Source organism: Petaurus breviceps, unplaced genomic scaffold (genome assembly GCF_028583685.1).
Source record: "Petaurus breviceps papuanus isolate PSGF00001 unplaced genomic scaffold, PetGlider_PUasm1.0 90919, whole genome shotgun sequence".
In the NCBI taxonomy this organism is placed as follows: domain Eukaryota; kingdom Metazoa; phylum Chordata; class Mammalia; order Diprotodontia; family Petauridae; genus Petaurus; species Petaurus breviceps.
The window spans coordinates 28812201-28835253 of record NW_027187378.1 but is presented as its reverse complement, the minus strand read 5'-3'; the positions used below and the strand labels follow the sequence as shown (position 1 = coordinate 28835253).

The 23053-nt window shown below is 35.5% G+C and overlaps 1 protein-coding gene across 1 annotated transcript in view; it reads left to right on the top strand.

The window, feature by feature from the left end:
* Nucleotides 1-22864, top strand: part of LOC138152196 (XK-related protein 6-like) — a 93977-nt gene extending 71113 nt beyond the window's left edge. The window contains exons 2-3 of the mRNA XM_069075971.1: nt 20056-20168; nt 22692-22864. Coding sequence (XP_068932072.1) covers nt 20056-20074 — 19 coding nt within the window. The 3' untranslated portion in view covers nt 20075-20168; nt 22692-22864. The remainder of the gene's footprint in view (nt 1-20055; nt 20169-22691) is intronic.
* Nucleotides 22865-23053: the final 189 nt, after the last annotated feature.

The following is a 23053-nucleotide window of genomic DNA, read 5'->3' as shown; positions in this document are numbered from 1 at the left end:
GCTACCCCTGGATCAGTCTTTAATTGCTGAAATAGACTTTACATTGACAAAGACATCTAGCACTAATGCCACCTATACTGTGTAGATTATTTTAGAGTCAGTAATAATTCCCATTCAGGAAATGTTTGATGATTGTGTGTGTGTGTGTGTGTGTGTGTGTGTGTGTGTGTGTGTGTGTGTGTGAGAGAGAGAGAGACAGACAGAGAGACAGAGAGATCAGTTACCTAGTAGAAATACTTTTATCTACCTGAGTTCATTATGTTAGCTGCTAAGTAGCATAGTGAATAGAACATTGGACTTGGAGTCAGGAAGACCTTGAGTTCAAATTCTGATTTAAATTCTTCTTACCAGCTATGTGAACTTCAGCAGTTCACCTAATCTCTCTAAGCCTCAATTTCACTGCAAATCTATGAAGTGTAGATAATAATAGCAGCTGCCTCACAGGGTTGTTTTGGGGAATCAAATAATGTATGTAAAGCACCTTGCAAGCCTTGACTGGGTATAAATACTAGCTTTTTTATAAATATTCTTCCTAAAATATGGCACCAGGAACTAAACACAGTATTTCATCTGTCTTGACAGAGGCAAAATAAACCATGATTTTTGCCTGTCTTATTTTGGAAACTTTCTGTTAATGGAGCTTAAGATTATGTTGTTTGTGGTGATGGCATTAACACACTTTTGACTCATATTAAACTTATGTCTCAAACTCCCAGATCATTTTTTATACAAACTGTCACCTCACTGTGTTTCCCCTATCCTTTACTCATGCAGTTGATTATTTTAACCTACATGTAGGATTTTACATTTATTATTACTACATTTCATTTAACTAGTTTTTGTCCCATTGTTCTTGCCATTTAAAAATCCAAAAAAATCCAAAAAGTCATCAAATATGTTAATTATCTACTCCAGATTTATGGTATCACAAATTTAATAAGCATCATATGTAGGCATTCTACCATTTGTTGATAAAAATAAGGTTAAGGAGAACTCTGGGGAAACTGCAGTATAGATCTTTCTTGAGGTTGGTATTTATCTATTATTGGCCGTTTTGGGGTTTTTATTTAGCTAGTTTTGAATCCTTTTATTTTTATCAATTAATTAGACTCTCTTTTACCCATAAAGAGGAAAGCAAATGTTTAATAATTTGATCTGAAAATGATCCTTGGCATGTTTTGAATCTCTGATTGACTTCTCTTCACTATTCAGCATGCTTCAAGGCTTCTTTATCAAATTGCAACTTGGTGGATATATTAGGGAAGTTACATTCATTTTTAGTATTTGCCTAAGAGAAACATTTACAAGAAGATAAGCCTTTGCTGAATGTCAAAGAAAATTTTGTGTATTCGAAATCAAAGTTTGTTTTGTATTCTCAACAACTCAGTCTCAGCACTGCTTGAGTAGTTTAAAAAAAATAGACTGGATTTTCCTTATCCAGTTAATCTACATGTTCTCAAAAGGTACTGTTTTAGTAGTGTAATGTGAGCATTTTGAACCTCCATTCAAAGCTTGGTTCTGCCAATTGCCAGCTGTGTGACATTGGGCATGCCTTGAAATGACATCTGTAAATGAAGAGGTTGAACCAAATGATATTCTGTGGCGCCTTCAAACTCTAAATCTGTGATCATATGATTCATTTTACTTTCAACAACAGAAGTATGTTCTACAGGTGTAGAAAAAAAATATTTTTGACATAGGTCTGATTTATTAAACAGATTATTTGGCTGTTGAAAGGATGTGACCATAAATGTGGAAGAGTGTTTTTGCTTCTTCATATTATTTGTACTGTACCACTTCTCAGTATACAGGAATTATAATGATTATGTGATTCCTTTTGGGGGAATAAGGCTAGAGAGAGCAATATATGGGCGTGTTCACTTTTCTTTTTTTTTTTCAGTCTAAAAAATGCTTTTGGGGTTTGAAACATTTTTAGTGTCCTTTCCTTCCCCCCCCCCTCCCCCCATGAACAGCTCCATTGCTGTTGACAAGTGATGCTCTGGCATTTCTTTAGGCTGGGGATTGTGCCACCTATCAGTTTTAAAGTGACCGTTGTGGAAAAAAAAATTCTTTTTCATCCAGGTCATCAACTGAAACTTCAAATGTCTGCCTGTGCTATTGCTGCTTTTGTGTTTAACTTTAGGTAGCTCACCAATTAGTTTTTTCTTCATTATCATCATTGATGGAGGAGGAACTTGGCCTTGCTTTTAAAAAAAATTAGTATATCTTCCCCTCTACCCCCCCCCCCCACCAGTTACATGTAGGGACAATTTTTTAGAGTCATTTCCTATAAAATTTTGAATTTCAAATTTTCTCTTCCCTCCCCCCTCCCTAAGATAGTCAGCAATTTGATATGTTATATATGTGAAGTCATGTAAAGCTATTTCCATATTAGTCATATTGTGAAAGAAGAAATAATTTGCACCCCTGCCCAATACAGTTTGCAGAATGAAAAACAATGATGAAAGAAATAAAATGAAAATAGTATGCTCCGATCTGCATTTAGACTCTCATCAGTTATTTTTCTGGAGATCAATAGCATTTTCCATCATTAGTCTTTTGGAATTGTCTTGGATCATTTTCTTACCGAGAAGAGCTAAGTCAGTCATTGCATAATGTTACTGTTACTGTGTGCCATGTTCTCCTGGTTCTGCTCCACTTTGCTTCAGTTCATGTAAATATTTCCAGGTTTTTCTGAAGTCTGCTGCTCATCATTTCTTGTAGCACAATAGTATTCCTTCAAAATCATACACCATGACTTGTTCGACCATTTCCTTTTGGCTTCATTACTGTAGACACTACTTTGGGAGCAACTCACTAAAGCCCTTCACAGTAGCTATATTTGTTTGTTATTAGGAGTATTTTTTGTTTGTTTTTAACTTGAGGGGGTAGGATATTGGGAGGATGGAGGAGTGAGTGATAGTGTGACCAAACAAAAGAAGGAACGAAAAGAGGGTCATTAAAGAATTTTAAATAGACATTTTTAATTTTAATGAGCAGAAAGAACTTCAGAAGGAAACACTGATAAACAGGACAGCTTTGAAAATAGCTTGCTAAATTTACTATATACTTGAAAAAAAGTAAGATGTATGTGGTTTCATATATCCTTTTTTTCTGATCTACTTTGTATATGTAAATAGTTTTTTTTGTGTGTGTTGGTTAAATTAAGAACAAAAAATGTAAAAAGTGGTAACCAGTAGTTTATAGTTACATAATTTTGTTATGGTTATGAAGTACTTTCACAATCTTTAACTTATTGACTTAGTAGGTCTTTACAACAGCTCTATGAAATAGATCTCAAATATTAGTCTAATTTTGCAGCTGAGTAAACACCGGGCTCTCCAAAGTGCAGCACACTTTTAAGTTTAATCTGCATCATTAACATTGCCCCCCTCCCCATCACTTTCTTAAGTCTTAACAGCCAACAAAACAAGGGGAGCCTCATTTGTAGTGTTTGGCTTGGGAGAGCTAATAAGAATTGGCTCCAGCACATGCCTATGTTTTTTCAATAACTGGCACTGAAGAGGAGGCAGCTGCCATTAAAGGAGACAATGGTTGTAAAAAGCACAACCAGAACCATTTAGAATAGGGACACAGAGTTCACTGAGGACATCATACTCCACATAATACAGTAAAGTCATAGAAGACTGGTCTCTTCACTTTGCAGATGAGGAAACTTGAGACACATAAAAGTGTAGCTATTTGCCCTAGATCATATAGATAGTAAATATTTGAGGTAAAATTTGAACTTGGGTCTTCCTGACTCCAAGTCTTATTTGCTAAACTGTCATTAAATACTAATAATCTTTCACAAAAGATCAGAGATGTAGTATTGAAAGGTATCTTGGAGGACTTCTAAAAACAGGGCCAGCAGGTGGTATTCAGCCCAGAACACTCCCAAAGTGTGCTGAATCAGATTAAAATGTAATTGGGCAATAAATAAAAATATAACAAAACATAGATAATATTACATATAAAAATTAAGTCAGTTTGTAGCCTGCAGGGATGCTTATTTATGGGTCAGTGGCCCCTATTTCTATTTGAAATCACTGCTCTAGACTAAATTCTTCATTTTATAGGTGAGGAAACCAATACCAGAGTGATGACCTGACTGAAATCATCCATCAAATAAAGATTTGAACTTGACTCCTTTGACTTCAAATTTAGCATTTATTCTACTGTATCATATTGCCTGCCTACACATTCCATACTTCACCAAACAGAGGTAGTGGTTGATATCTAGGTAGCATGTTAAATTTCATGAAATGTTTTATTGTTATCCCAGTTAAGCCTTACGATAAACATCCCTGAGGTAAATTATGTTAGATATTAAACTGTGTGACTCATAGCCAACTAACCAACTGGATTAACGGTTTTGTGTTAATTTGCTAGAGTATGCTAATAAGTCTGATAATTAGCTCTAACCTGACAAAATGTATGCATTTTAAAAATTAATTTTTTTCTACTAAAATATTTTTTCCTTCCACTCTGCCCATTAAAAAAGAAAATGAAAAACTTTTGTAATAAATATACATAGGCAAGCTAAACTAATTTCTGCATTGACTGTCCAAAAATATGTATGCCTTTGAGCACCCCGATTCCATCACCCCTGTGTCAGGGGATAGGTATCATGTTTTGTCATGGATCCTCTGGAATGATGGTTAGTCATTGCCTTGGTCAGAGTTCTTAAATCTTTCAGAGTTGTTTATTTTTATAATGTTATAGAAATTGTTCTCCTCGTTCTGCTCTCTTCACTTTGTGTCAGTTCATACATGTCTTTCCAGATTTTTCTAAAACCATCTCCTTCATCATTTCTTATATAACAAAGTCATATTCCATAACATTTCTGTACTTTTTTAACCATTTCCTAATTGATAGGCATCTCCTCAGTTTCCAGTTCTTTGCTACCACAAAACAAAAGCTGTTATAAATATTTTTATACATCAGGGTTATTTTTCTCTTTCTTTGTTCTCTTTGGGGTATAGACCTGGTATTGATACTGCTGGGTTGAATGGTAGGCATAGTTCAAAATTGCTTTTCAGAATGGGACCAGGTCACAGCTCCGCTACCAATGCATTAAAGTACATGTTTTCCCACAGCTCCTGTATCACTTGTCATTTTTCATTTCTTTTTTGTTTTTTGGGGGAGGATCACAACCAGTTTAATGGGAGTTGAGGTGGTACCTCAGAGTTGTTTTAATTTTCATTTCTCTATAATTATTAGGGATTCAGAGCATTTTTTCAAAAGACTATTGAATCCTATGTATTTTAAAACGTTATTTTAAGAAGAGGTCCATGAGACAAAAAAAGCTATAGGTTCTAAGAGGGATTTTGTTCTAGGCAGCAGATACAGCTTAGGTAAAGGGAGAGGGATTGGGTGAAGTAACATCAGTAACAGCAAGTAAAGTTCCTTTGGCTAGAACATGAGTATGTGAAAGGGAACTGGAGTCAGATTTTGAAGAAGATCATTCTGGAAAGGTAAGTTTGAGCTAAGGCATAAATGTCTGAAAGCAGCTTTTAGTGATTGTGAGCAGTTCTCTCCCAGGCCATTACCCCCGCACTAGCTGTATTTTATCCATTTTGACCCCTTGGTGGACTATCTCAGCTCTTACACTGTCTTTTTCTCTTGAGTTCTTTGCACCCATAAACCATATCTCTGATCTTGCCCTGCCAAGCCTCTGCCTGAGATCACTCCCATCATCTATTACCTTTACTCCTACATACATGTTATGTAATGAAGTTAGAAAAAAATTATGAAACTGCTGACTAGGGCCACTACAAATTTATATAATCTTAACTGGGCCCTCATTGTAGCAAGGCAGTCCTTTTATACTTTGCCACTTTAGTCCTTTTCCACTCACCACTGACTTCCAAAGTTTTTCATCCTTCCTCAAAGCTCTCCCCTCCATGCGCTCTACTGAGAGCCTTGCCTCATTGTTTTTTACTGAAAAAATTGATACTGTTTGCCAAGAGCTCCCTTTTTTTCCTCTTCATCTCATATCATGTCGAAACTTTTTGCAACTTCCTTCTCCTTAATCCCAGCCAGATCTAATGACCTTCTTATCAGTCTTCATCTTTCTTGACCTCTCTCTCTTTTCTCCTAGGATATTCTCTTCTCTCTGGGTTTTTATGACACTGCCCTCATGTTTTCTTTCTACCTATCTGACTGCTCCATCTCAATTTCCTTTGCTAGATCTTCATCCAGGTAATGTCTCCTAATCATGGTTGTCCCTCAGGGCTCCTTGCTGAGACTTTTTTTGGCCTAATATACCATTTCACTTGGTGATCTCGTCATCTTCCATGACTTTGATTATCTCTATGCTGCTCATTCTCAGATCAACTTACCTTGCCCTAACTTTTGCTGACTTCCAGTCTCTCATCTCCAACTGCCTATTGGACATGTCAAACTGAGTGTCCTTGTAGACGTCTTAAATGCAGCATGTTGAAAACTGAACACATTATCTTTTGCTCTCAACCCTCTCCCCTTCCAAACTTATCCGTTACTGTTGAAGGCGCCACTATCTTCTCAGCCACCTGTACTGGCAACCGAGGTATCATACTTGACACCTCAGTATCTCTCACCCCCTTTGTCCAATCTATTGCCAAGGTATTTACCCTCAGAATATATGTCATATAAATCCCCTTCTCTCTTCTGATGCTTCTGCTATGCTGGTGCAGGCCCTCATCACCTCATGGCTAGACTGTTGCACTAGCCTGCTCATTGATCTGCCTACCTCAAATCTCCCTTCATTCCAGTCCATCTTCCATTTGGCTTAAGTGATCTTAATAAAATCCAGATCTAACCATCTCTGCACCCTATTAAATAAGGTTCAGCAGTTCTTTAACATCTCCAAGATAAAATATAAAATCTTCTTGGCATTAAAAACTCAGCATAACCCACCCACCTGACCCATCCCTGTTGTGTTTCCAGCCTTCTTACACTTAATCTCCCCCAGACACCCACATATTGTACAAGTCAGTGATACCGGCCTCCTTTCTGTTCCCCATAGAAGGTTCTCAGTCTTTTGCCTCCCGTTATTTTCCCTGACTGTCCCCCATCTGTGGTGTTCTCTCCACATCTCTGACTCCTAGATTCCCTGACTTTCTTCATATCCCAGCTAAAATTCCACCTTCTACCTGAAGCCTTTCTAATCTTTCTTAATTCTCATGCCTTCCAGATTTTCATTTTATCTTATGTATAGCTTGTTTGTACTATGTTTGCATGTTGTCACCCCTTGAGTCTGAGTGCCTTGAGGGCAGAAACTGTCTTTTACTTTCCCCAGTACTTAGCTCAGTGCTTGTCGCATGGTAGGTTCTTAATGTTTATTGACTGACTTGTAATTTCTTAAATGCATAGTAATGATATTCCATTATACTCATATACTATAGTCTTTTTCAGTCATTCCCTTGTCAGTTGGTACCTTCTTTATTTTCATTTCTTTTCTAACAGCAAAGTACTGCTATGAATATTTTGGAATATATATTGAACCTTTGTTTCTGTCTCTGATCTCCTTGAAGTGTATGCCAGATAATGGGATCTCTAGGTAAAGAGTATGAAAAATTTGATTGATAATTTTTCTTGCACATATTCAAAATGATTGGGCCAATCCATTCCTCCATCAGTGGTGTATTAATGTGCCTTTCTTGTCATACTACTATCCCTCCAAGATTGATTATTCACATTATTTGTCATCTGTGCCAGTTTGCTGAGTGTGGAGTGATACCTCAGAGCTGTTTCAATTTTTCTCTTGTTAGCAGTTTGGAGTATGCTTTGAAATGGCTCATTTATAATTTGCTGTTATTTTGAAAACTGTTCATATATTTCGACTACTTAGCTGTTGGAGGGTGTCTTTTGGGCTTATGTATTTGTGTCAATTGCATATATAACTTGGGTTATCAGATTTTATTATAGATATGTGATGAAAGTATTTTTTCCTATTCAGCATTTCTTTCTCTTATTGTATCTTTTTTTTTTTTTTAAGCAATCGGGGTTAAGTAACTTGCTCAAGGTTACATGGCCAGTTATTTCTGGGTGTGGTGCTGAGTATCTGAGCCTGGATTTGATCCCCAGGTCATCCCAACACTGGAGCCGGTGCTCTTACTCGCTGAGCCACCTGGCTGCCCCTAAGCAACTGGGGTTAATTAACTTGCTCAAGGTTATACAGCCAGGTGTTTCTGGGTGGGTGCTAAGTGTCTGAGCCTGGGATTCGATCCCCAGGTCATCCCGACACTGGAGCCGGTGCTCTTACTCGCTGTGCTACCTGGCCGCCCCTCTCTTATTGTATCTTCATTGGCTTTATCCATGCAAAAACTTTTAAATTCTGCCTTTTAAACTATTTTGTTTTTTTATAATCTGTTCTTTATTTATAATAATATTCTCCCAGCCATACTTGTAAAAGATATCTTCTTTGAGAAATGATGTGACCTTTTGTATTAGGGTTGGATATTAATTTTAACTTATTGTTTATGGTATGAGATTCAGAAACTGGAGATAAATAGAAATCTAATTTTTTATAACTTTCTATGCAATACATGCTACTGCATAAGTCACCCAATTTTAGAGGTTTGTAAGATTTATGAGATAGTGAGAATGAGAACTGAGAAAAAGATAATTGGATTTGATAAAAGAAATGGTCATTAGTCATGAGTGTGGGGCTGGTTTGGTGGAGTGTGGTACTTTGGGAGGAAGGGGATGTAGAATAAGTCAGTAAGCAAATCTTAAGTGTAAGAATAACGGGAAACAACTTACCCAAAATATCTGGGTAGGGTAGTAGATAGAGTGCTGGGCCTGGAGTTAGGAAAATTTGAGTTTAAGTTTGGCTTCAGACACTTAATAGCCCTGTGACACTGGGCAAGTTATTAAACCTTTTCCTACCTCAGTTTCCTTATCTATAAAATGGGCATAATAATAGCCCCTACCTCCATATTAGCATAGAATACAAATGTGACATTGTACTTATAATTATCATGCCACTTTTATCATAACAATGTAAACTTTATCTCCCTCTAGTAGAATGTAAATTGAAAGCATCTTTTTTATCTTTTTACTTACCAGGGCTTTTAACATAGTTCATTGCACATAGTAAGTGATTTTCTATTTTTTTAAATGAAATTATATTTTCTTTCAATTAACACAAATTTACCCTCTGGACTCACCTTAAACAAAGAAAAGGAAAAGATGACCCCCATAACAAATAGGCATAATCAAGCAAAGCCTTGAATTGGCCGTGTAAAAAAAAAATAGAATCTCATTTTATTTCTTGAGTCCTTCCTCTCTTCTTTTAGGAGATGAGTATCATGCTTAATCTTTGCTCTTCTCGAATTTTATTTTGTTATTGCATTAATCAGAGTTTCTCTTTTTTCAAGGCTTGCTTTTGGGGGGGGGCGATGAGGTGAGGAGGTACTGTTATTGTGGAAATCGTTTTCCTAGTTCTATTAAGTTCACTCTGCATTAGGTCACACAAATCTTTTCATTTTTCTTTGAAACCATCCATTTAATAATTTTTTTTAATAGCACAGTGATATTCCATTGATGTTACCACAATTTGTTTAGCCGTTTCCTGATGGATGGGCATCCCTTACTAGCCTTTTTTTTTGGGGGGGGGGTGACTACAAAAAGAACTGGTACAAATATTGTTGTACTTAAGAATCCTGTCCTTCTTTCCTTTGATCCCTTTGGGATAAAGGCTTAGTAGTAGTTTACTGGGTCAAAGGATGTGCACAATTTTAATGCTTTTTGGGGCAGGTTTGCAGATTTCTTTTTGGAATGACTGTACCAGTTTTTGCTTTACCAGTCAATTGGTTGGTCCACAAGTATTTATTATTAAAGCCTTACTATGTGCAAGATACTGTGCTAATTGCTCTGAAAAAAAAAATACAGGCAGAAAATTTTTGCTGTCAAGGAGCTTACATTCCAGTGGAGAAGCATATCATGTAAAATGAACCTGAAAAGAAGATAGTATGCAAATGAAGATGACCTGTTCCAGGTGTGCATGGTGAAGAAAGTCGAGTGTAGTCTGGAGAGTAATGAGGCAGCCTGGCCTTGAGTTCTGGGAGCAGCTTTCTAATCCTTGGGAGAGGCCTTAGACAGTGCTTGAAGTGTATGAATTATACCAGACTGGAGTGAACTTGCAGGATGAATAGGTTTCTGGGGCATGATAGAGAAAGGTCCCAAGTGCATTAAGTGTACTTGTTTTCTAGCAGACCCTCCAACAATGATCGTTCTCTTCCTGGGTCCCCCCCTCCATTTTATTATCTTTTTCCAAAATGATGGGTGTAAGGTGGAACTTGAGAGTTCCTTTAATTTGCATATCTCTAATTATTAGAGTCAGTCAGTATTCATTAAAGGATTGTTTGAATGTCCCTAAATAAAAGAATTAGATAGAGCCTCTTAACATCATTTGGCTGCCCCAGCAGAACTGCAATTGAATGTTCATTTATTTTGCTATCATGACAAAGACAGAGTACACATATTCTTAAAGATACATTTAACTCCTCTTCTCCTTGGATAATTTGAGCAATCTCCTAAGAGTCTTCTGGGCTACCAACATTAAAGTGAAGTTAAATTAAAATCAATTTCAGAGACCTAGTGTGTGAGTATAGTATCTGACCAGTGAAATCTTCACTGTCATGAATATATTATATTCCGAGTTATGTTTCTGATCTAGGCACACCAGAATTAGAGTACAATGAATATTTTCAGTTATTGGATTTATGTCACTTTTTATGAGTGAAGAAAAATATTTAATAGCTAAACATTTGTATTGCCAAACTATATAAAGTGACCCTAATGTAGTAGTTTGGAGTGGTGGCAGAAACTTTATTCAGCTATAATGAAGAAGATAAACTCCGCTCATGTTCTTTTCCACGGATTTATTTGTCATCAGAGACATTTTAATGCTCACAGTTCACAGAGCATTTTTCATTTGGAGATCTATCAGTAGTAACCTTTCATTTGGAGGCTAATGCTTTGTTTTTAAATGAGCGTAATTAACAGTACAATTTGATATAAAAAAGTCAGTTATAAAATTTTATAAATGTATTTATGGGTTTTGGGGGTTTTTTTGGACATTCTAGAATCCCTTTATAATGCTAGTGTTAAAGGATAAAGGCTACTATTAAGAGTTTTTTTGTGCGTGTGTTAAGAGGTGCATTGTACGTTATTGTGAATGAACGTTTATTGTAGACCCTCTCTTTTTTTTTTATAACATTTAAGGACTGCCTTTAGACAACATAGTCATTAGCAAAAATGGTAGGAATTTCAGCCATCATAAAAGTAAGAGAAGCTATTTTTGAGGACACATGGGACTTTGAGATGCCCTTTAAATTATGTGATGGGAACACAGAGGCTACCTATTTTATTTAAGAATTGGGGCAGCCCTGCCTTTGTCCACATTCTAACAACAGGACTGTGCCTAATGAGAAGCTCTCCTGTTCTGTTGTTTTGCCATTATTCATTCAGCAAGCATTTGAGTATCTTTCTTTCACAGCTTTTGTCTTAATACCTTTAACTTTTCTTTTTTATTTGCTTCACTGCTTATGCCTTTGAATTTTTTTTAGATAAGGGGTAAGAGGGGGAGAAGGAAAGAATGAAAAGTAGCACATGTTATATTGCCACTTTTTTTTTTTTACTACTTCCTTTCCACCTCTATTAATCTCAAATGACCTCATTGTAGTACTTCAGCAATCCTAGCTTTTACAATTGACCTATTACTTATCTAATTTCAGTGCTTTTTGAATTTTATTAGAACTAAACTTTTGACCTTGGATAGCTAGGTGGACTAGTGGATAGAGTGTTGGGCCTAGAGTCAGGAAAATTCATCTCATCTACATGAGTTCAAATGTGGCCTCAGACACTTACCAGTTGTGTGACCCCCAACAAGTCACTTAACCCCATTTGCCTCAATTCTTCATCTGTAAAATGAGGTGGAGCAGGAAATGGCAAAAACAAGAGTAGTGTCTTTGCCAAGAATATATCAAATGGGATCATAAAGAGTTGGACAGCGGAAATAACTGAGCAACATTTGGTGTTTTCATTGACTTTGATACTTCCCAGTTTTGTCCTACTCTTGGAAGGTGACTAGTTATTTGTTAGTACCTGGTTAATGAGTCATAGTCATGTTAGGTCTTACTGTGTTCATGTTGTCTTTGACCTTGGGGCAGTCTTTGAGAAATACAGTATTGTTGATGTTAGTCAAGAATCTCATGTACGCAGTGATAAAGATGAAAGAAAGACTTTGGAATTTTCTAGATGAAAGGATGGTGGCAGAAGGGCTCTTTTATGTGAAGAATTGGACTAAAAGTTATAGAACAGTAGATATATACAAAGTGGATTTTTATTGCTATGATGAAAATAGAACAATTAAGTTGTATTTACCAAACCTAGGGATTACATTCTTCTACAGCCTGCTCTAAATAACTTGAGCGTAAAATTGAATTCTTCCCCTCCCCCACATCCCCCAAATACCAGTTTCTTCAAGAGTTTTAGCCTACCTAAAGATATAAATTGAGAGCAGTTATGTTTTTTGGCGAGTTATCATGTAGTCATGATAAGTTTTCTTTTACTCTTGAGTCTAGAATTATCATTAGTCTGAATGGGTACCATACTTTCCTCACTCAAATTTGGCTTTCATAAAACTTGAATGTAGCTTATAATTGGGATTATTTTTCAATGAAAAACCTGTGTGTTAAAATGAATTACGAAATAAAAGGAAACTGAAGATAAAGTTACCAAGTTCTATGATTTCATTTGCATATCTAGCATTTGCATATCAAATGGGGTCACCTGACTCCTCAGATGTCAGAGATAAGGAGTGATTTTACAGAGCTCATTTTTTTTTTAAACAGAAGAGACAAATTAAAAAAATTATAGAAACTTGTTTTGAACATAATTCAAGAAGGCAGGTCACATGACTAGTACATTTCTTGCAGGCTTTCTTAACCCAACAATCCTGCAGATAATGCCTTTTATAACCAAAAAGGGGAACTTGTGGTTTGTAGTTAGTGTGTGTCTCTCCACCATCCTTCCCCCTCCCCACCCCCATTTTCCAGCTGCCAACCTTAGAAGATTCCATTACTCAACCTCTAGCTCAAGAAAAGGAGCTTATCCACTAAGACTAACCCCCTTTTTCTCAACTTCTAGGAAGGGGAACTTAGCATCTGGTCTACCCCCATCCCTTTTTCCAGATGCTAGAAAGAGGAACTTAGCCTTAAAAAAAAAAAAAAACCCTTATAATCCTATGATTATTTTACTCCACTAAATTATCAGCTACTGAATGATAAGGTCTTATCAATCTGTCCATTCACTAAATCTATAGATAGTCTAGACTTAAGAGACTGTTAGTCTGGCTTAGTTGTTAGTGCTAGCTTTTCCTGAAGAAGGGAGTTTAATCCTATAATCAAACTAAAAATAAATAAAATAATCATTACTAACTGATTTTTGGCGGGGGGTGTGTGTATGTGAGAGAGAGAGAGAGAGAGAGAGAGATGGATAGTAGATAAGATCAGGAGGACCTGAGTTCAAGTTCCACTTCAGATATGTATTGATCCATGGCAAATTATCATGTACTAGACAATGTCATGGTAAGTTTTCTTTTACTCTTGAGTCTAGAATTATCTAGAATTATGGGTAAGTCACTTAACCAGTCAGTATTTTAGGCAATCCTTTGGGTTACTAACCATTTTTTTTTTCTTTTAATGGACCCTGGTAAAGGCTATGGACTCCTCAGAAAAATGTTTTTAAAGTCATAAAATTAAATCATGGAATGAAGACCAATTAAATTGAAATACTTTTAAAAGAGTTCATAGACCCCAGGTTAGGACACTTGCTCTAAGAGTATAAGTTGCAATTTACAGAAAAGGTACAGACCTTTATTACAATGGGGAAGGAGTTACTCCAGGGAAGAGTTTTTTTTTTTTATTTTTTATAAAGCAATCGGGGTTAAGTAACTTGCTCAAGGTTACACGGCCAGTTATTTCTGGGCGTGGTGCTGAGTATCTGAGCCCGGATTTGATCCAGGTTATGCCAACACTGGAGCCGGTGCTCTTACTCGCTGAGCCACCTGGCCGCCCTGGAAGAGTTTCTTATAGTAGTGAAATGACTGGTACAGATGCCCTCCCATCATCTTTTCTTTCCTCCTCTTTATAAATATCTCTGTCTCTCTCTAGCCCTCTCCATCACCCTCTTTTTCTCTCTCTCCCTTCTCTCTCCTCTCTTTCCTCTATCATCTGTCTATAAATGTATAAATATATGTCATCTCTTTCTTTCAAAGAGCTTGCCTTCAGGATGAACCTTTGTTCAAATGAACATGGCAGCCTACAGACTTGTGGAGTAAGTCTAAGTCTGGAGGGCTAGGAACAAGTGTGATGCAGAGGAGAGCAGGCCAGATGAGGCTTCAGCAGCTGCAGTTTTGGGTTTGCTGATGCCACTTGTTCTGTATGACCTTGGGCAAGTCCTTTCACCTCTCAGTCTGTGTCCTCATCTGCAGATTCAAAGGAGGCTAATGTAGTTGATTTCTCAACTCTTTTCAAGAAAATAATCCATGTTTCTAAGAAAACTGATGAGTGCTGACATGGAAGGCCCTGAAAGGGGAAGGCATATTTTTGGTATATTCTTTATGGGGTCCTCTAGCACAGCTCCGTACATTTTGTTAATTTGAGTGGATTTCATAAGTGAGACAGTCGACTTTTCCTGGATTAATAAAGTCCTTACTCAATTCAGTTTTAGAACAGAAAATGTTTATAAAGACTTATGTTTAAAAAAAATAGTAGCAGGAATTTTTCTGTGTTGCATTTTTGTAGCACTAATACAAGGATGTCTGCATATAAATGCAATTGGAAGCTTTTCTGGAAATTATTTTGAAGCAAGTCTTTAAGAATATTCATTCAGAATATTTTAGTTTAGTTATATATGTGGCATATGCCACTTTCTTTTTACAACTTACATTGTTCATTAAAACCAGCTTATTTTTTGAGTCAGAATATAAATGAACACATTTCCTCCCTTGATACATGCTGAAGTTACTCATGTGTTTTCTCATTTTGATTTTTTTTTTTTTTGGTATGAAAATAGATTTTTCTCTCCCTCCACATGTTACTTCTACCCAGCTGGCCAAATTCATTTTTAGGGCAGTGTTAAAATAACTATTTCATGAAACCCTGTAGGATGATCAAAGGGGTCTAAGAGGTTGCTTGCAGCTCAAAGTTGTTATAGTAGACAAAAATAATCCATCTATCTGCTTTTAGACATTAGTCAGTCATATGCTCTATGTATTCGCTTAAGTATGATGCCTTATGGAGCATGCTTATTGACTGAATCAGACCAATCAGAAACTAACTTTTTGGTCTTATTATAGAGTTCAAACAGTCATTTTGTTTTTGTGTCTTAAAATCAGGCTGTTTTAGTCTGTGTCCTTTTACATTGGTTGGCTTTTCTTTTGCTTCATTTTTTGTTCCAATTCCAGTATGCATTATAGATAATTGGGTAATATTCAGAAGTTTGAGGAGACTAAATGCAAAAATGACACGTGGCAGTGGCTAACTCTAATTTGGTTTCTCCATGTGTGCTTTATTATTAAATTAAAATAATTCTGTGGTTTGGCGAGGTTTTATCAACTCCTTGTTGCTTCATAAGTTTTTGAGAGATCTGGTATTTTTTGGACATAAACATATATATATACACATACACACCGTGTTTCCCCGATAATAAGACCTATCCTGAAAATAAGCCCTCCCCTTACTGTGTAAGATTCCTCTAAAATAAGCCCTCCCCCGAAAATAAGCCCTATTGAGATTGCTACTGTAGTGAAGGTGATCCCCTGCGCTACATGTTACATTACGGTACCTCTGTATGCACCGTTCCCCCTCCCCCCGCCCCGGGTGAAACGCACGCCGTGCTCCGAGCTGCATCCAATCAGAGCTGCAGCAGTGAGTGCGTCATCCTGTTCTTCCCCAGTGAATTGCTTGCTGGCGCCATTGAGAGCAGTGCCGCGGAGGAGAGCTGAGGCAGGACAACATAAGCCCTCCCCTGAAAATAAGCCCTCTGGTGTTTTTCTTTCCAAAAAATTTTATAAGACAGTGTCTTATTATTGGGGAAACACGGTATATACACACACACATACCATAAAACACTTTATAGATGAAAACTATTTTTCTTATTAAAATGTTGATAAAAGCATAAGCATTCTTTCAGAAACTTTTGGAATCCCAAAAAGTCTCTTGATTTTACAAGATCAAATAGCTTTTCATTTGAGGTTTAAGGACTTTATTGCCCCTGCTTTAAACTACTTATGCATAGGAGTAGTTTACAAGAATGTAATCTTCTACAGATGGCTTACTTAAAATAACTTTTATTGCTGGATTATATTTAAGCAATAATAATATTGTTGGGCATTCTTTATATCTTTTGCATTCTGTTTCCTCTCATCACTGCCTGCCTCTTAAGTGGCATATATTCTTATCATTGTAGTCTCTTCCTTTATAGGACAAATGAATGATTATTTAGTTTAATAAGTTGTGCTGGGTTCCAAAATGCTTGAAACATAGCCTTCTTGCTTGGAACCCAAAACCTTTCTGCCTATGTGGACCTCCAGCATTTCTGACTAAAATCTGCGCTCTAGACTTAGATGATAATTTCTTGACTGATTCTTAATCCAAATAAAACATTGTTATCTTCTTGACTTTTCGTGTCTAGCAAACTTCTAATGTTGGCCTTTTTCACTTGCTTGTTCTTTTGTCTTCCAGTGCCCAACAAGACATGGTTTTGCTTAAATGCCTACAAAGACTCTCAGTATATGAAATAGTAAAGGACTTAGAGAGCAAGTTTTGCATAGTAGAGAGCTTGTCTTAGAGCCGAGAAGTCCTGCATTCACCCGGTTCTTCTGAAAAATCTCTGAATCTCTCAAGGCTTAGGACAGTTCTTTAAACAGGAATGGGTAACCTGCTAGTCCTGTTGGTCCTCAGGTGCGGCCCTTTGAATTTCAACTTCACAGAACAAATCCCCTTAATAGAAGGATTTGTTCGGTCAAAAGACTGCACCCTGTGTGACCTTAAGTCCACAGGTTCCCCACCCCTATGTCTAAGACAAGTTGCTGCATTTGAGGTACCAAGTTGAATTGGTAATAGGAGTTGTCCCAAAGAAAAGAAAAATGCTATACAATTTCAAAACTATTAAAATGACTTAATATGTTTTAGGCTAGATTGTGACTTAAAACTATTATATAAAATAAATTTTCTTAAGAAAAAAAAAAGGGAAAGAAATTAATTTACCTTAAGGATGTTGTTGAGAAAAATGTACTCCTTTAGAAAATAAAAGAGGTATATAACATGTCTGTATATTCCTTTTCCTTTTTATTTTATCATGACATAAACTTTTTTAAAAAACTTTTTTAAAATACTTCAAAACATCATTTTGAGTTTCTTCACATGGTCTCTTTTTGTAAAATCTATAGTGATTCACTCATTTTAAAGGAAGTATTTTTGATTGACTACTGTATGCTAGTCATTGTTACAGGAACTGGTAGGAGATGCTCCTCCCAACACTTCTCAAAAGGCAAACATACCAGAGACAATTAAATCTGAGCTATACAAGAATTATAGAGTTGCATCCCAGTGCAATTTAGGCTATGCATCGGCTAGTTCTCTGCCCCATCCATATAGTCCATTGCTGGTCCTGAACTTGAAACCGTTGTAGGGCCTTCAGGAGTTTATTGACTCCAGTCATACATATCATTTGGGAATTCTGTATTGCCGTCATGCCGTGATGTGAATTGTCTCACAAAGTCTTTAGTGGTGGAATGTATAATATGCCTATAGCACTAAACTCTGACAAAACAGATTCACTTTTTTGTAAGGTCTAGTAGAACTAAATGTGAAATATAGAGCAGTTGAGTTGAAACTGACCTCATTTTTGTCAATTATTTTAGGAAACTTTTTCATCATTTCTTACTTTGGGCCAAGATAAAGTATTAAGGTATTTGACCAGGATTTTGTTTTCTAGCAGATTTGTTTGTATTCTCCTCTACTTGCTTAGTTGGTATTATTCCTCTTGATGTAAATGAAAGTTCCATTTTAAAAAACTCATCCCTAGAAGTTGAATAATACACTTAATGCTAAAATAATTTTTTTTTTTGTCTTTTTGGAGGGGGGAAGGCAGGGCAGTTGGAGTTAAGTGACTTGCCTTAAACCACACAGCTAGAAAGTGTTAAGTGTCTGAGGCTGGATTTGAACTCAGGTTCTTCTGACTCCAGGGCCAGTGCTTTATTTATTCACTGTGCCACCTAGCTGCCCCAAATAATTTCTAAAACAGAATTGGATGCCATAGTCTTTATTAAAAATAGGTGGAAACAGAATAATTATAATTTAAATTTGGAATGGAATGGGTTTTAGGAAGTAATAGTACTCTCTAAAGGAAGCAGAGTTCATTTTTGGATTAATTTAGAATTATGAAAACAAAAACTTAATGCTGACAAACTAGATTATTAGTTTCCCAGATTTGGAGTTTCTCAGTGACTTTGTTGGGGACTTTCTTGGGGGCTGGGAGGATTCTTAGGGAGCCCAGGAAGAATATTACTCACCAATATCTGCAAGACTAGAGATAATTAAAATTACCGAACTGAAGCAAAAAGAAATATCTTAGCTGAAGGAGACTACCTTCTGATAGCAGTGCAGTATACATAATACATATATAGCTCTCTATGCCTGCTTAGAGTACATGTACCCAATCAGCATCATTCTTGGTATTTCATTGGACCACTGAGTTTTTATGCTTCCATAAAAGGAAAACTGATGATTGGCCTTTCCAGAATGGAGGCTCTGCATTTGCCCAGTTGACTTGTTGAGCCAGACTTTTCATTCAATCAGAAAGCCCCTTCTAGAAAAAAGAACAACTTTTGTGCAATTTCAGTCACACGATATGTGTCTAAAATGGTGTCTTTTTTTTGTTCTACTGATCTTAAATGTTTTGATTTTGAAATTCTAACCTCAATGTTCCTCAACCCATTCCCATCCCCACTTCCCACATCAACTTGTCACCATAACATAGATTTTTTAGAAGAAAAGAAGAAATAGAGGAAAAAGGTTCACTAAGAAGACAAAGGAAGCAAGTACTCTTTACTTATTGAAGAATCGTAGAACTGGAAGGGGGAAACGTTAGAGATTCATACAACGGTTTACTTGTGTCCTTACAATAAATTCACTAGAGCTTTGACTCTGTGGTCTTTGCAAAAAAGCTCCTTTTGGGGATACCCAGACCTTCACTTCAGAAACTTCTTGTTTATCTGTTGTGTTGTTAGGTTTAACCTTTGTTTAAAATTAGAAGCAGTCAATTAGGTGTGTTTTGGAGAAGCAAGTGTTTTTTATAGTTTGATTATACTTGCCTTAGTTTCTGTGTAAAGTAGTTACCTCTGCAAGGTGCCTCCTCATTTTCTCAAAAGTAACCTTTGATTGTTGTAGGCAGCTGGTTAACTGTAAAAAAGATTTATTAGCACCTCAGAAGATGAACATGTAAGATACATCTTTTGATTTTTAAAACAGAAGTAAATTTTCTTTTTTTTTTTAAGCAATCGGGGTTAAGTAACTTGCTCAAGGTGACATGGCCAGTTATTTCTGGGTGTGGTGCTAAGTATCAGAGCCTGGATTCGATCCCTAGGTCATCCCGACTCTGGGTCCAGTGCTCTTACTCACTGAGCCACCTGGCCGCCCCTAAGCAATTGGGGTTAAGTAACTTGCTCAAGGTTACATGGCCAGGTGTTTCTGGGTGGGTGCTAAGTGTCTGAGCCCAGGATTCGATCTCCAGGTCATCCTGACTCTGGGGCTGGTGCTCTTACTAGCTGTGCTGCCTGGCCGCCCCGTAAATTTTCATTATACACAAATGATAAGGGGAAGAAAAATACTGGCAAAAAACCTGTAATACTAGATATCATTGAATGCTATGTGTGGTGATGTGTACATATTCATTCTTCTGTGAATAGAATTATTTCTGATATTTTTATATTTCTTAGTTCATGCTAGATTATCATTTCACAATCATTTGTTCATTCATATGTATTTTTATTTTTAGCTTTAAGAGAAAGACATGAGGCCTAAGACTGAAATGAGGTTGTTTTGAGGTCATCTGATTTCTGACTAGAAGGTGTGAGATCTCATCGTCCTGAAACTACTTCAAACAGAATGGTAATGGAACAATAAGAGAGGCCTTCATGTTTTTCCATGTCTTTGTCCTCCTACCCCAGCTCCTTCCTGTTTAAGATGTTTTGTTTTTATAATTTGTGACAAGAACATGTTCAATTACATATTATTTGACACAGAAAATAAAAGATAATGCTTCAATAAAAGAATTTTATTTTCTTTCTAAATTTTCTATATTCATGAATTTATGCATAGTTTTTTTTTAACTTGAAAACTTACATGAACAACTAGAGTAAAACATTTGTGGTAAAACCTCACTAATTAGAAATTTATAGTTGGAATAATTTCCTCTGAAAATGTATTTACAGATAATGGGGAGAATCGGTAATTTTTTTAAACATACAGCTTAAGAAATAGATTTCTTTAGTGTGTTACTTTTTCTTTCTTAAAGGACTTGGATATTTATATTTATTTTTAGTTATAATTTTTTTGGATTTACCTAATTTTACTTGGTTATAATTTAGAATCCTGTTGGGAGGAACTTTAGGGATGATCTAGTCCAACATTATTTTACAAATGGAAAAAAAAGTGGACAAAATGAGGACTAGAAAAACGTGGGTCTCTTGATTTCTAAAATAGCCTTCTCTCTAATGTATCTTTAATAATATATGCTGTAATTTAAGTGTAGCAAAACTCCATGTGAAAAATGCAGTAGAATCATACTAGAAAATACCTCATTACTAGAGAAATTTAGATAGCCTGTCAGTTGTTGGACTGTCTCTTCTGAAACATCTTTATAGGCTGAAAATTTTTAATAGCAAAGTTACATAGCATGTTAATCTTGACCCTTACAAATAGAAATGTTCTAAAGGGATTTCATTGTTTCATAATTCATATTTTACATTGTCATCTCAAATTAGTGAGGTTTTATGACATTCTTTTTGTTCCTCATACTTTAAAAGAAAAAAGGTTGTAATATCGCTAAAAGCAAAATTAGTTGCTATAGTTTATTGTAGATAGCTTATTAATTTATTTTCATCCTAAATTAAGCATTCACATTATTGAAGCAGGAATACATTACCTGGTAATTTGATGAGTATATAAAGAAACTAAGTTGCCATACCATTCTGGATGATAAATAAAAAAGTCACAGATAAATAATATTTAGAACAAATTTGAAGAAACCAAATTATTTCATAATACTAAAATTAATGTGTATCACATATTCCTTAATTAATAGACTATCAAATGGTGCTTTCGAAACTTGTGCACAGATATTTTAAAAATGGTATTTATGACAGAATTTAACTTTACATTATAAAATTTTTCACATTTTATTTTATAATACGTATCAAACAATGTAGTTGTGGAACCATATATATTTCCACTGCTTACTATCTTACTTAAATGGCCTCAAACTTTGAAGTCTTAGTAGAATCTTGTTCGTCATGTTTGTGGCTTTCAGGAATGCCCATGAAAGTTGATCACGTGCATTAAAATAATTAACCCCAGTATTTTGGATTGAATTTTTACCTAAATTGAGTAAATTAAATTATATTAATCATATAAGACTGAAAGTTTTTGGATCTTATTGTATTTGTGATCTAAATTTATATCCTAACTAAAATGCCCTTTATTCTCCTGACTAAAATTAATATGAATAAGTTCATTGAACATATTTTCATTCAAGTTCAGCTGTGGCACAGGAAATGTTAACTTTAATGATTTTCTTGGCAGAACTAATTGAATAGACAGATGTCAGTGTCGTCTGTAAGCCCAAGTTGAAGAATTTTTAGTATCCTTAAGTTGTGTGTGTATTCAGATTTATTTTAATAAGAAATACCTACCTTATATCATTGTTAAAATACTGTGATTTGAATCATTCTTTCAGTCAGACAAAAGCTGTCTCTTTAACTAAAGTTTACATAGAAACTGCTTGATAATAGTGGTGTTTTGGGTACTTTATGTTCCATAAAGAATCTTATTTTTCTTTTTATCTCAAAAAAGTTATATAATTCATGACAGATGGTGTGGAATTTTACTGTTGTCCACATGATTTTTTTTTTTTTTTACTACCATCCATTTCTGGGGGCATAAATTGTACACAATAGTCAAAAACTTTTCTAAATATAGTACTCTAAACACTGAATATTAGTTACTGTGATATGGTTAATGATGTGATTATAGCCAAATTCTTAGGATAAGATAATAAATTAGACAGAAATTGCTAGCACAAATGATTTTTTGACCCAGTGTTGATTAAATGATTAAAAGTTGTATGAGTAGAATTTTATGTTCTTCTTAGTTTTATGTAATAAATCGTGAGTATCCTTCCAGAAACAGTCACATTTGAATACACAGCTTTGTGGTGAGGACAAAAAACATTGTTTAGTTTTTAGCAAAGTTGTCATGTTCAAGGTAATGCAAATATTTACTTCATAGGGCTGTTAAGATTTTACCTTGGAAATGAATGTTGCTATAAAAAATATGATGTTAAATGTTACTCTTTTCTAAGTAAGTCTTTTTACTTTTGACATTGTTTAATTTTTTTTCCTTTTTGTTTTTTAGGTTTGCATTTTTTTGGTGATGGCATGTTCAGAATCTTGGATCCTTATGTTGAATGTATTGGAAAATGTTAATGATATTTAGCAGTCCTGAAAATAATTTTGTGTATATTTTATTTGTCTATATTATATAGGTAAACCAGTAGCTTTAATAAAATCTAAAAAAGGAAAAGATACTACAGTTTTGTAAGTTCATGGTGTTGCTAAATCATCTTATAGATTGACATGCATGTAAAAATGCATATTATTTTTTCTGGAGTCTTACCAATTCAGTCTTTGTGGTTCCTTCCTTTGCTTTTCCCCAGCCTCTGTTTGTAATTTTTTTTTTCCTATTTATTCAACCTCCTTTCTTCTCCACATTTTCAT